General features: G+C 44.4%; 1 protein-coding gene across 5 annotated transcripts in view; it reads left to right on the top strand.

The window, feature by feature from the left end:
• The first annotated feature begins 1,110 nt into the window (after positions 1-1,110).
• Positions 1,111-13,528, top strand: part of LOC134353928 (transcription intermediary factor 1-beta-like) — a 137,669-nt gene continuing 125,251 nt past the window's right edge. For all 5 annotated transcript variants that reach the window (XM_063062473.1, XM_063062474.1, XM_063062476.1 and 2 more), the window contains exon 1: positions 1,111-1,510. In XM_063062473.1, coding sequence (XP_062918543.1) covers positions 1,237-1,510 — 274 coding nt within the window. In that variant the 5' untranslated portion in view covers positions 1,111-1,236. The remainder of the gene's footprint in view (positions 1,511-13,528) is intronic.

Here is a 13,528-nt window from a genome sequence, read left to right as displayed (position 1 = left end):
CGATTCAAAAGTGGTGATACATTGACATATAGGAGGGAGATTGAAAATCTGGCTGAGTGGTGTCAGAGCAACAGTGTCTTACTCAATGTCACCAAGACCAAGGAGCCGATGATATAATTCAGGAGAAGGCAACTGGAGGTCCATAAGCCGGTCCTCATTGAAGGATCAGAGGTAGAGAGAATTAGCAAGTTTAAATTCTTGGGTGTTATTATTTCAGAGGATCTGTCCTGGGCGCGTAAGTGCAATTCAAAGAAAGCACGATAACGCCTCTACTTCCTTTGGAGGTTACCGACCTTCGGCATGACATCTATAGATGTGTATTGGTGAAAATATTGATTGGCTGTTATGGAAAGAAAAAACCTACAAAAAGTAGTGGATACGACACAGTCCATCACGGACAAAGCCACCGCAACCATTGAGCACACCTAGATGAAACGCTGTTGCAGGAAAGCAGCATCCATCATCAGGGACCCCCACCACCCAGGACATGCTCTCTTCTCGCTGGTACAAGAACCTCAGGACTCACACCGCCAGGTTCAGGAACAGTTACTACCCCTCAACCATCAGGCTCTTTAAGCAAAGTGGATAATGTAGGTTTTCACAAATAAAACGGCGTTGACGTTTTATCTTTCGGGAAATACGTAACAATTATTTAACGTCAAAAAACTAAACACAAAGCGCCTTAAAAGTCCTGTACGTAATTGCGTCATCACGTCAGACCCCCCTCTTAAAGATGAACCCCAACTCGATGACGGGGGTTGTGAATTACGTTACGCGATAACCTCATTGAAATATTCCCTCAACCAAAGGACTCACTTTCAAGGACTCTTGATCATATTCTCGATACTTAATGCTTACTTATTTATTATTATTTCTTCGTTTTGTATTTTCATTCTGGCTGAACGTCCTAGTTTTGCGGTCTTTTATTGATTCTATTTTGGTTATTATTCAATGGATTTATTGAGTATTCCCCAAAAAAAATCAATGTCGGGGTTGTATATGTACTTTGATAATTTACTTTGAACTTTGAAACCCTTCATCAGGACGTCGCTAATAGAAGCCTGACGTAGTCTCTATGTATGATGTCACAAGTGGAGGCCCCGCCCCTTGGCTCTCGCGAGAGCTGAGCTGGGCTGTGCTGCCGATGGAGGTGATGGCTGTCGAGTACAATGGAGCGGAGCGCTGCTGAGCGGCCGAGGGCCGGAGCGCGGGGACTGAGCAGCGGGGAGCCGCGCCATGGACGCTGTAGCCGCGCCTGCTGACCTGCTGGCGTGCGGGGGCAGCGGGGAGTCGAGCCCCGGGAGGGGGGCGGACGGGCCGCCGCCGGGCCCCGATGCCGATCCTGACGCAGTGAGGCTGGTAGAGCCGAGCCCGAGCCTGCTGGAGCGCTGCGGCGTGTGCAAGGGCTGGCTGCGGGAGCGCCAACCCCGCCTGCTCCCCTGCCTGCACTCGGTGTGCAAGGGATGCCTGCATGGCGCGCTCAGTGCGGGCTCTAGCCCGCAGGCTGAAGGTAAGGCCTGGGCTGGAGAGAGGAGGGCAGGGACTGGGGGCGAGTGCGATGAGATCGGGGCAGTGGACGACATGATTTGGGGGAGGGGCGCGAATGTGCTGAAGGAGAATGGTACATCTGACCGGACGAGGACTGGGTTGATGGAGTTTGTCTGAGTGGCCGTGAATTAGGAGAGTATCGCCGTAGGGTGCGTAAGGAGACCAGGGGTTGTGATGTGGGCTTGTTGATAGGGAGAGACATGGGGGGGGGGGGCTGCCGATCAGGAGGGAGGACGATTGGGGGATGAGGAAGAGAAGACTGGGGCGTGGGAAAGCGTGCGAGTTTGAGGGATGCCGCAGATTGTGTGGGGAGGATAAGAGGGAATGCAGTGGATCTGTGAGGCACTACTGACGGAGTTCGGAATAGGTAGGGGTGACTGGATTTTGCTGGTGGAAGTTCTTAGAATAATGTGCACGTTGGAATGAGTGGACCAGAGAATAAATGGTCAGTCTGGTCCGATGATGTGGCATTCGTACAAATGGTGGAGTAAAAAGGTTACTACAGTGAGGAGGTTCTGGAGTTTGAGATCGGGAAGTTCAGCAAATTTCTGTAGTAGAAGAATGAAGGTGGGTGGTCTGCGATCGAGGCCAGTATCCCGTGTTACCTGCATTGGTGGAAGGGGGAATATGTGCCAGCGGCCTTGCTTCAATTTCGTGGAATACTGAAAGTTTGCATTGGGTGGATGACAAGTTGAGAAGGAAGAGTGATGATTAGAAAACGGAGTAAGTCTGAAGTTGAATATCTGTGGAAAAAAGAGAGAATTTTTTGGATAGGGGATCAAGGAGCAGCGTTCAGACTCGGAAGTAAGAATAAAGTTACTGCTTTGAAGCTGCACTGGATGTTTTTCTTTGGTCACTGAATGAATTGTAGAGGGGCTTGTTTTGTCATGAACAGGAACACGATTACTTCCCAAATGTGTTGTCAGAGTTAGTTGCAATAAAGTGCACAAGAATGATCTGATTCTGTTTCTAATTCAAGTACAGGTTAACTGTCATTCAGTAACATCATCAGTACTTTGGCAAATTCAAAACTGACTTAATGGACCGAATGGCCTAACTCTGCACTTGTGTCTTGCGGTATTACAGATTGCTGATTTGTTCTGAAAACTTGCTGTTCATTCTTGCTTGAGTTAATCCCATATGAAATAAGTAAGGTATTTCCCAGTGGGATGCTGGATATATCCTATTTCTTTATTCATTTTTGGGGATCTGGGCATTTTGGCCAGGCCAGCAGTTACTGAGCACCCCTAACTGTTTGGGAGCAGGTGGGTGGTGAGCTGCTGCCCCTACATGCAGCAGTCCTTCTGGTGCCGCTATCATGTTGGGCCTTGAAATCCAAGACCTAGGCAATGTCAGGATTCTGTTCAACTTGTTGGATAGAGCAGTTGTTTTTTGCAATCCAAGTGTAAACTGCTAGGGGTGGAGTGCGTTAGTTTGTAAGGACTGGATGAATATGCATTATTAGACAGTTTTTGGAAAACTCAATCAGCTTTAATTGAACTACTTATCAGCCAAGTATCGAAAGAATGATTTCTGTGTTTTAGTTCTCTTTCCTGTCCAAAAGTGCTTTCCAGCCTCACGCAGTACTTGTGAAATCTTGTCAATGTTGTTATGTTGTGTATCGTAGGCAGCCAATTTGTACAGATCAACCTCTCTCAAAGAACTATGTGATGTTGGGTGGATAATCTGAATCACGGATAAGTGATGGTACTGATAGTGATCATACTGTCCGGCTTTTCAAAGTGGTGATGCACCCACCTGAGAGGGAAGACTGCCTTTCTCTGAAAGATGGCACTTAAGACAGCAATGCTTTTCCTCCCTTGTGTACAATCTAAATGTCTTAGAGTAGGTCTTGACCATATTATTTTGCCTCCAAATGTTACCAGCCAGGCCACACTGAGAGCTTGTAGGATTGCAAAGTCTACTGAATTTACCAACGTCATCATTCAATTGAAAGCTACTCTTGCTCAGACGCATTCAGTGGATTGAATAGTAGGTGGTTGGGGTGGGGGAGGTGGGGAAGAACAAGCATGCAGGAACAATGTAAGCTTCTGGCGTCTGGCATTAAAGGTACTAGGAGCTGCATTGTCCACAGTGGCTCTTGCACTACAAAAATGCAAGTAATTTTAGTAGTAATTTGTCATCATGCTTCAACTTTGAGGAAATTTCTTTGGATGCTAGCATTTTTCATTGTCCTCCTATCACATTTTCATGCTTCGTTGTACTCTGCTTGCATGAGTGATATTGATTGTACAGAGCTTTCAGTAAATGAGTGATTGCCAACACCAGCTATTTCTGAGAGATCTGTGGATAGATGATCATTTTGAAGCACATGAAGGTGCATTAGCACCAGTATAACTTGTGGAGAATTACAGAGAACTGAGGTAATTCTGTTCAGTGGAACATGCAAAGAGATGTGTGGATAAAAAATATCATGTTAAGGTACCTCTCTAAATACAAGACAGTGTTCTTATCGCTTATCACAGCAGACTTCTCAGTAAAAACAGGCCCGATTACTGGCCAGCAGAGAAGTTAGGAACTACACAGAAAGCAGTATTCTATAGAATATTTACTGAGGATGGTGAAAGCAGTTTCAGTTTCTCAGAAAGTACATCTCAAAGCATTAAAGGTTGTTGGTTGAAGTAGGATTTCTTGTCTGTTTTAATGCTTAATACAGCAAAACATCTGACCATTGCTCACTGTCTTGTACAATTCTTAAGTATTCTCATTATAGCAGGTTAGACAAACTTGAGTTGTCTTCTCTGGAGTGGCAGAGGCTGCCGGGAGATAAATAAGATTATGAAAGGCATAGATAGAGTAGGCAGAGAGTATATGTGAACTGTACACAGTACTCCAAGTGTGATCTCACCAAAAACTTTTACAGATGTAGCATGATGTCCCAGCTGTCTTCTCAATAGCCTGACTGAATACACCCTATCTGTGTCTCCACTTTGAGGAAACTATTCACCTGAAGCCCTAGGTCTTTCCGTTCTACAACACTTTTCAGGGCCCTGCCATTTATTGTATAAGTCCTGCTGTGCTTAACTTACCAATTTCAATATCTTACTCATGTCTGAATTAAAATCCATCTGCTGTTCCTTGGCACTTCCCCAGTTGATCTAGCTCCTGTTGTAATCATAGATAACCCTCTTGACTATCTACTGTACCACCACTAATTGTGTACTTGCAAGCCTACTAATGATGTCAATTCATTCTCATCTAAATCATTAATATTGGTGACAAGCAATAGTGGATCCCAATCCCTACGAGACACCACTGGTTACAGGTTTTCAATCTGATGAGCAACCCTTTACTACCACATTCTGACTCATTTCATGTAGCCAATTTTTTATCCAGTTTGCTAGCTCATCCTGGATCCTTTGATCTAATCTTCTGAACTAATGCATAGAACCTTGTCAAAACTCTTGCTAAAGTCCATGTAGACAATGTCACTGCCCTGCCCTTGCATTCCTTTTTATTATCTCATCTGAAAACTGATTTGTCAGGAAGTCACATTGACTAACCCGTATCAGTCCTTGTCCTTACAAGTGCTAGTGGATCCGGTTCCCTCAAATCTCCTCCAGTAATTTACCACTGATCCTAGGTTCACTGGCCTGCAGTTTCCTTGGTTTTTCAACCCTTAAAGACAGGTACAGCATTAGCCATCTCCAGGTGACTCACCCTTGTGTATAGATTTTGCAAGTATTTCTACCATGGACCCTGCAATTTATTTCCTACTTTCTCACAGCATCCTAGGGTGATGTTCTTGTGCAGGCCTCGGGGACCTCATTACTACCATCAGGGAGGAGGTACAGGAGATTGAGGAACAGCTCCTTCTCCTTTGTCATAAGATTTCTGAACTGTAAATGAACACTATTTATTAATCCTTTCTGAACTATTTTTATATTTTGTAATTTATAATTTTTCTCTTTGTACTTTACTGCTGCCACAAACCAACAAATTTGACATCAATGGCAACACACAAAATGCTGAAGGAACTCAGCAGGTCAGGCAGCATCTATGGAAAGGAATAAACAGTCAACGTTTTGGGCCGAGATCCTTCATCGGCTTTGGAAAAACAAGATGAGAGGTCACAGTATGAAGCACTTCCTCCAGTGTTTTGTGTTCCTCCAGCACTTCGATTTCCAGCATCTGCAGATTTGAAATTTCACATCATATAAGACTCTGATAATAAATCTGATGTTAAAGTATCCACCCTAATGCTTTAAGACTACCAGCATGTTTATTGTAATGTGGATGCGTTCCAATCACCACCATACATTTTCCTTAGCTTACATACCTCTGTTGTAAACACTGATGAGAAGTACTCAGTTCGGACCTGATGGTGAACTGCTACTCCACTTACAGGACACCTGGGGGCATTGGTTGATTTGTGCTGAGTGTTGCAGTGTTTATGTGTAATCTCAAAAGATTATAGATTAGTTTTATTTATCACATGTACATCAAAATAGTCATAGTCATACTTTATTAATCCTGGAGGAAATTGGTTTTCGTTACAGTTGCTCCATAAATAATAAATAGTAATAGAACCATAAATAATTAAATAGTAATATGTAAAATATGCCAGTAAATTATGAAATAAGTCCAGGACCAGCCTATTGGCACATGATGTCTGCCCCTCCAAGCGAGGAATTGTAAAGTTTGATGGCCTCAGGCAGGAATGACTTCCTATGACGCTCAGTGCTGCATCTTGGTGGAATGAGTCTCTGGCTGAATGTACTACTGTGCCCATCCAGTACATTATGTAGTGGATGGGAGATATTGACCAAGATGGCATGCAAGTTGGACAGCATCCTCTTTTCAGACACCACCGTGAGAGAGTCCAGTTCCATCCCCACAACATCACTGGCCTTACGAATGAGTTTGTTGATTCTGTTGGTGTCTGCCACCCTCAGCCTGCTGCCCCAGCACACAACAGCAAACATGATAGCACTGGCCACCACAGACTCGTAGAACATCCTCAGCATCGTCCGGCAGATGTTAAAGGACCTCAGTCTCCTCAGGAAATAGAGACGGCTCTGACCCTTCTTGTAGACAGCCTCATTGTTCTTTGACCAGTCCAGTTTATTGTCAATTCGTATCCCCAGGTATTTGTAATCCTCCACCATGTCCACACTGATCCCCTGGATGGAAACAGGGGTCACCGGTACCTTAGCTCTCCTCAGGTCTACCACCAGCTCCTTAGTCTTTTTCACATTAAGCTGCAGATAATTCTGCTCACACCATGTGACAAAGTTTCCTACCGTAGCCCTGTACTCAGCCTCATCTCTCTTGCTGATGCATCCAACTATGGCAGAGTCATCCGAAAATTTCTGAAGATGACAAGACTCTGTGCAGTAGTTGAAGTCCGAGGTGTAAATGGTGTAGAGAAAGGGAGACAAGACAGTCCCCTGTGGAGCCCCATTGCTGCTGATCACTCTGTCGGACACACAGTGTTGCAAGCATACGTACTGTGGTCTGCCAGTCAGGTAATCAGGAATCCATGACACCAGGGAAGCATCCACCTGCATCGCTGTCAGCTTCTCCCCCAGCAGAGCAGGGCGGATGGTGTTGAACGCACTGGAGAAGTCAAAAAACATGACCCTCACAGTGCTCACTGGCTTGTGCGGGTGGGCATAGACACAGTTCAGCAGGAAGATGATGGCATCCTCAGCTCCTAGTCGGGGCTGGTAGGCGAACTGGAGAGCATCTAAGTGTGGCCTGACCATAGGCCGGAGCAGCTCCAGAACAAGTCTGTCCAGGGTCTTCATGATGTGGGAGGTCAATGCCACCGGTCTGTAGTCATTGAGGCCGCTGGGGCGCGATGTCTTCGGCACAGGGATGAGGCAGGACGTCTTCTACAATACAGGAACCCTCCGGAGCCTCAGGCTCATGTTGAATACATGGCGAAGTACTCCACATAGCTGAGGGGCACAGGCTTTGAGCACCCTGGTACTGACACCATCCGGTCCTGCAGCCTTGCTTGGGTTGAGACGTTTCTGCTGTCTTCTCACCTGTAGAGCTGTGAAGCCCACCATGGAGGTTTTGTGTGGGGAAGGGGTATAGTCATGAGAGCAGGGTGGGGGACTGTGAGGAGGGGAGAGTGGAATATGTGTTGGTTTGGGGCCGACAGCAGATGGCTCATCTGTGGGATGGACAGGGGCCACACTGTGAAATATGTTAAAGAACAGGTTAAGTTGTACAGTGATATGCCTCCATTGCATCAAGACTTAACACAGTACGAAGGAATATGTGCTGCCTAATATTGAAGTACTTAAATGTACTTTTTTTCTGAATTAAGAAAATAAATCGGTGTTTAGTTAATGCTTTTAGTACAAATTTCTTAATTGCGAAAATAACATTTAACTTAGTTTTGCTACTTCAGCAAATACTTTTTAAATAGATGCTTCTTGGCAGTATCTTGTTTAATAACAGCTGCAAGAAACAGTTCAGGTCAATTTAAAGTAACTAATTTGCAGTTAATGGTTTTGCTTTCTTAAAACAAACTTATTTTTGGGTCCTTTTGAAGTTCTATTTCTACTATTTGCTTTCCTGTTAATACCATTAAGTATTTGCAAGGTAAGCAAACAGACAATGTATAATAGTTCTTCATTTTAGTTAACTGAACCGATTTTCAGATATTTCTGATCTGGAATCAGATATGTATTCTGGAACTGATTTCAAGTTCTGCAGAGTGCAAACACACAGGGTAAATGGTCTCCTGTGCTGCATGAAAGTGTGGCAGAAATGTTAAGGTTGGTAGACCTTGGTAGAAATAGAGGGAATGTTAAAATGAGCAGATGCATGACAATTAATTTCATACAAAGTCAAAATGAAAGTGAAGTTTGTTATATGCACAGGTGCAATGAAAAAATTACTTGGAGCAGCATTCATAAGAGAAAGCAGGCAAAAACAAGGTGACAATTTTTAGAAGAAAGATGGGGGAAATGAGAGAAATAAAAGGCCTAATCTGCGCTGTATCTCTAAATGCGTATATGTGTGCGGTACATGCATACAAATTGTACAATGTTTAAAAAAGATTCAGAATGGTCATCTATGCATGGAGCCAAAAGAGATGGGGGAGATTTTGAATGGAGTTTTTGCATCTGTATTTACTTGGGAGATGGACACAGAGTCTAGAGGAGTGAAGCAAAACAGCAGTGAAATCATAGACTATTTATAAATTATAGAGTAGGTGGCGTTTGCTGCCTTGAGGCAAATTAGGGTGGATAAACCTCCAGGGTTTGACAAGATGTTCCCTCGGACCTTGTTGGAGGCTAGTGCAGAAATTGCAGGGGCCTTAGCCGACATATTTTTAAAAAATTCCTTAGCTGCAGGTGAGGTGCCAGATGATTGGAAGATAGTTAATGTTTCTTTGTTTAAGAAAGGTTCTGTGAGTAAGCTGGGAAATAGTAGGCTGGTGAGCCTGACATCAGTAGTGGGAAGTTATTGGAAGGTATTCTGAAGGACTGGATGTACAGGGTTCGGTTAGGAATAATCATTGTGGCTCAGTGATTGGTAGGTTGTGTGTAACTATTGTCGAGTTTTTTGAGGAAATTCTAAGAAAAGTTGACGACAAGATAGTGGATGTTGTCTATGTGGAATATAGCAAGGTCCATCATGGAAGGTTGGTCGAGAACGTTCAGTCACTTGGCATTCAGGATGAGGTCGGAAATTGGAATATTCATTTTCTTCGTGGGAGAAGCCAATAGTAGATGGTTGATTCTCCTGACTGGTGGCTTGTGATTAGTGATGTGCCACAGGGATCTGTTTTGGGTCCATTGCTTTTTGTCATCTATATCAACAGCCTGGATGGTAACGTAAATTGGATAAGCAAATTTGCTGATTACACCAAGATTAGGGTGCAGTGGACCGCGAGGAAGGCTATCAAAGCTTACAGCAGTATCTGGGCCAGCTGGAAAAATGGCAGATGGAATTTAAAGCGGACAAGTATGAGGTGTTGCAATTTCGGAGGACAAACTAGGGTAGATCTTACACAGTGAGCAATAGGGCACTGAAGATTGCGGTAGAAAGGAGCAGTCTAGGAATACAGATCCATAATTCCTTAAAAATGGCACCACAGGAAGATGGGGTCATCAAGAGAGAGCACTGCGCATTGTGTGAAGTTCAAAACACGATGTTTATTTTTTTTTAAATTGCAATCTGTCACAGAACCCCAGTTGAGAAACCCTGCACTATACTGACTGGTATCCCATTGCCCTGATATCTCTCTCTACTTGTTGGTGTCCCATTGTGCTGATATCTTGTTGTACTACTGGATGTCAAATGGTCTTGGTATCTCTGTAGTAGAGACTATCCTATTGCCATGAAGTCTCGCTATAATGGAGAGTCCAATTTTCTTAAATCTCTCTCTATACTGGAGATTGTCCCTCTGCCTTTGTATTTTTGGTGGGGCAATATCTCTCTTTCCTGGTAGGTGTCCTGCTCTGTGTCTATACTGATGAGTATTCCACTGCCCTCTACACTCTCCACAGTGCATCTCTACACTGGAGAGTCTCCCATTACCCTTGTATATCTGTATACTGGAGAGTGTCCCATTATCATGATATCGCTCTGTACAGTTGGGTGTCCTGTTGTTGCTCTATGCTGTGGAGTGTCCCATTGCCCTGATATCTCTCTATAATAGCATCCCATTATCCTGTTTTGATCTCTCTCTCTTTGGTTGGTGTCTCATTGCCCTTGTACTTCTATACATGTGGATGTCCCAATTTCCTGATCTCTCTTATAGTGGGGAATTTTCAATTACCCTAATATCTCCCTCTACTGGACAGTATCCCTGTATGGCCACAATAATGGAGTGTGGCCATTGACATGATATCGTGCTAGACTGGAGAGTGTCATGTTGCTCTGTTATCTCTTTGTACTGGAGAATGCATATTGCCACGATATCCTTCTTGACTGGAAAGTGCCCCGTTGCCCTGATACCTGCCTATATAGGTGAGTATCCCATTGCGCTGATAGATCTCTATTCTGGGGGTTGTCCCACAGCCCTGAAATCTCTCTATACTGGTGGGTATTCTATTGCCATGATATATCTTTATACTGGAGGTTGTCCCACTGCCCTTGTATCTCTGATGGAGCAATATCTCTCTATAATGGTGAGTGTCTCTTTGTATTGATATCTTGCTAGAATGGCACATGTTCAATTTCCCTGGTATCTCTTTATAGTGGAATGTGTCTTATTGCCATGATATGTCTCAATACTGGTGGTAAATTCACTGTCCCCTGATATCGTATTATACTAGAGAGTGTCCCACTGTCCTGATCTCTCTTTACAATGGAGTGTGTCCCATTGCTCTAATATCTTTATAATGAAAAGTGTACTTTGCCCTGATGTGTGTCTGTACTGGTGCATGTCCCATTGCCCTGCTATATCTCTGTACTGGTGGTTGTCCCATTGCCCTGTTGTCTCTCTATACTGCAGATTGTCCCGCTGCCCTTGTAACCGTAAATTTGCTCGATCAAATAACAACAGTACAAAAAGATCATTGTTTATCTTTTCACCCATTTATTTCTTCAAGCTCAGCCGGCGAGTGAACTTGGACCCGACATCAGGGAGAGAAACGTTCTCATCGCCCTGGCGGTTCAATAGATTCACTGCCTGATGTCAGAATTGTTAGAAGTTATACGGCCACCGATACATAAGAACAATCAGTTTGATAGACACTCCAGCCACCTTAATTAAAGAAAGGAATGTCCTACCTGGTTTGTTGGAGTCACAACTTAATTACAAAGATAAGAACATCCGTCAAATTTATGCTTTAATTAAGAAAGGAATGTTATGTCTAATTCCCATCAGGTACTGCCTTTTGTCAAAATCAAAAGGTGTGAAAAGCCCAGAGACATCTTATGTGGATCTGGGTGAACTTTAACCCTTATCTTGCTCCAAAGAAACCAGCTGTGAGACAGTATTCTAACACATTGCAGTCACCCACAAAATACACAGACATAGTCGGTTCTTAACACATTGTAAACAATCTGAGAATCCCCCGTTCCCTTAAACTTTATCACCCTTGCATTTCTGCTGGGGCAATATCTCTACACCTTTGCACTGACATCTCTCTGGAATAGAACACACCCCACTTCCCTCTTAGCTCTGTGGAATTATGATGTAGTGGCCATTACAGAGACTTGGCTGGCACCAGGGCAAGAATGGATTCTCAATGTTCCTGGATTTCAGTGCTTTAAAAGGGATATAGAGGCGGGGGAAGGGGAGGAGGGTGGCATTACTGGTCAGGGATACTATTACAGCTACAGAAAGGGTGGGTAGTGTAGCAGGATCCTCTTTTGAGTCAGTATGAGTGGAAGTCAGGAACAGGAAGGGAGCAGTTACTCTATTGGGAATATTCTGTAGGCCCTCTGGTAGCAGCAGAGATACCGAGGAGCAGATTGGGAGGCAGTTTTTGGAAAGGTGCGAAAACAACAGGGTTGTTATCATGGGTGACTTTAACTTCCCTAATATTGATTGGCACCTGGTTAGTTCCAAGGGTTTGGACGGGGCAGAGTTTAAGTGTGTCCAGGACGGATACCTGTCACAGTATGTTGACAGGCCGACTAGGGGGAATGCCATACTAGATCGAGTATTAGGTAATGAACTGGGTCAGGTCACAGATCTCTCAGTGGGTGAGCATCTGGGGGACCGTGACCACCACTCTCTGGCCTTCAGCATTATCATGGAAAAGGATAGAACCAGAGAGGACAGGAAAATTTTTAATTGAGGAAGGGCAAATTATGAGGCTATAAGGCTAGAACTTGCGGGTGTGAATTGGGATGTTTTTGCAGGGAAATGTACTATGGACATGTGTTCGATGTTTAGAGATCTTTTGCAAGATGTTAGGGATAAATTTGTCCCGGTGAGGAAGATAAAGAGTGGTAGGGTGAAGGAACCATGGGTGACAAGTGAGGTGGAAAATCTTGTCAGGTGGAAGAAGGCAGCATACATGAGGTTTAGGAAGCAAGGATCAGATGTAGCAAGAAAGGAGCTTAAGAAGGGGCTGAGAAGAGCAAGAAGGGGGCATGAGAAGGCCTTGGCGCGTATGGTAAAGGAAAACCCCAAGGCATTCTTCAATTATGTGAAGATCAAAAGGATGACAGGAGTGAAGGTAGGACTGATTAGAGATAAAGGTGGGAAAATGTGGCTGGAGGCTGTGGAAGTGAGCGAGGTCCTCAATGAATACTTCTCTTCGGTATTCACCAATGAGAGGGAACTTGATGACGGTGAGGACAATATGAGTGAGGTTGATGTTCTGGAGCATGTTGTTATTAAGGCAGAGGAGGTGTTGGAGTTAATAAAATACATTAGGACGGATAAGTCCCCGGAGCCTGACGGAATATTGTCCAGGCTGCTCCACGAGGTGAGGGAAGAGATTGCTGAGCCTCTGGTTAGAATCTTTATGTCCTCGTTGTCTACGGGAATGGTACCAGAGGATTGGAGGGAGGCGAATGTTGTCCCCTTGTTCATAAAAGGTAGTAGGGATAGTCCAGGTAATTATAGACCAGTGAGCCTTACGTCTGTGGTGGGAAAGCTGTTGGAAAAGATTCTTTGAGATAGGATCTATAGGCATTTAGAGAATCATGGTCTGATCAGGGACAGTCAGCATGGCTTTGTGAAGGGCAGATCATGTCTGACAAGCCTGACAGAGTTCTTTGACGAGCTGACCAGGCATATAAATAAGGGTAGTGCAGTGGATGTGATCTATATGGATTTTAGTAAGCCATTTGACAAGGTTCCACGGTAGGCTTAATCAGAAATTCAGAAGGCATGGGATCCCGGGAAGTTTGGCCAGGTGGATTCAGAATTGGCTTGCTTGCAGAAAGCAGAGGGTCGTGGTGGAGGGAGTACATTCGGATTGGAGGATTGTGACTAGTGGTGTCCCACAAGGATCAGTTCTGGGACCTCTACTTTTTGTGATTTTTATGAACGACCTGGATGTGGGGGTAGAAGGGTGGGTTGGCAAGT

This window comes from Mobula hypostoma, chromosome 11 (assembly GCF_963921235.1).
Source record: "Mobula hypostoma chromosome 11, sMobHyp1.1, whole genome shotgun sequence".
NCBI classification, from domain to species: domain Eukaryota; kingdom Metazoa; phylum Chordata; class Chondrichthyes; order Myliobatiformes; family Myliobatidae; genus Mobula; species Mobula hypostoma.
Note: the sequence above shows the minus strand (reverse complement) of the source record. Positions and strands in the feature narration are given on the sequence as shown.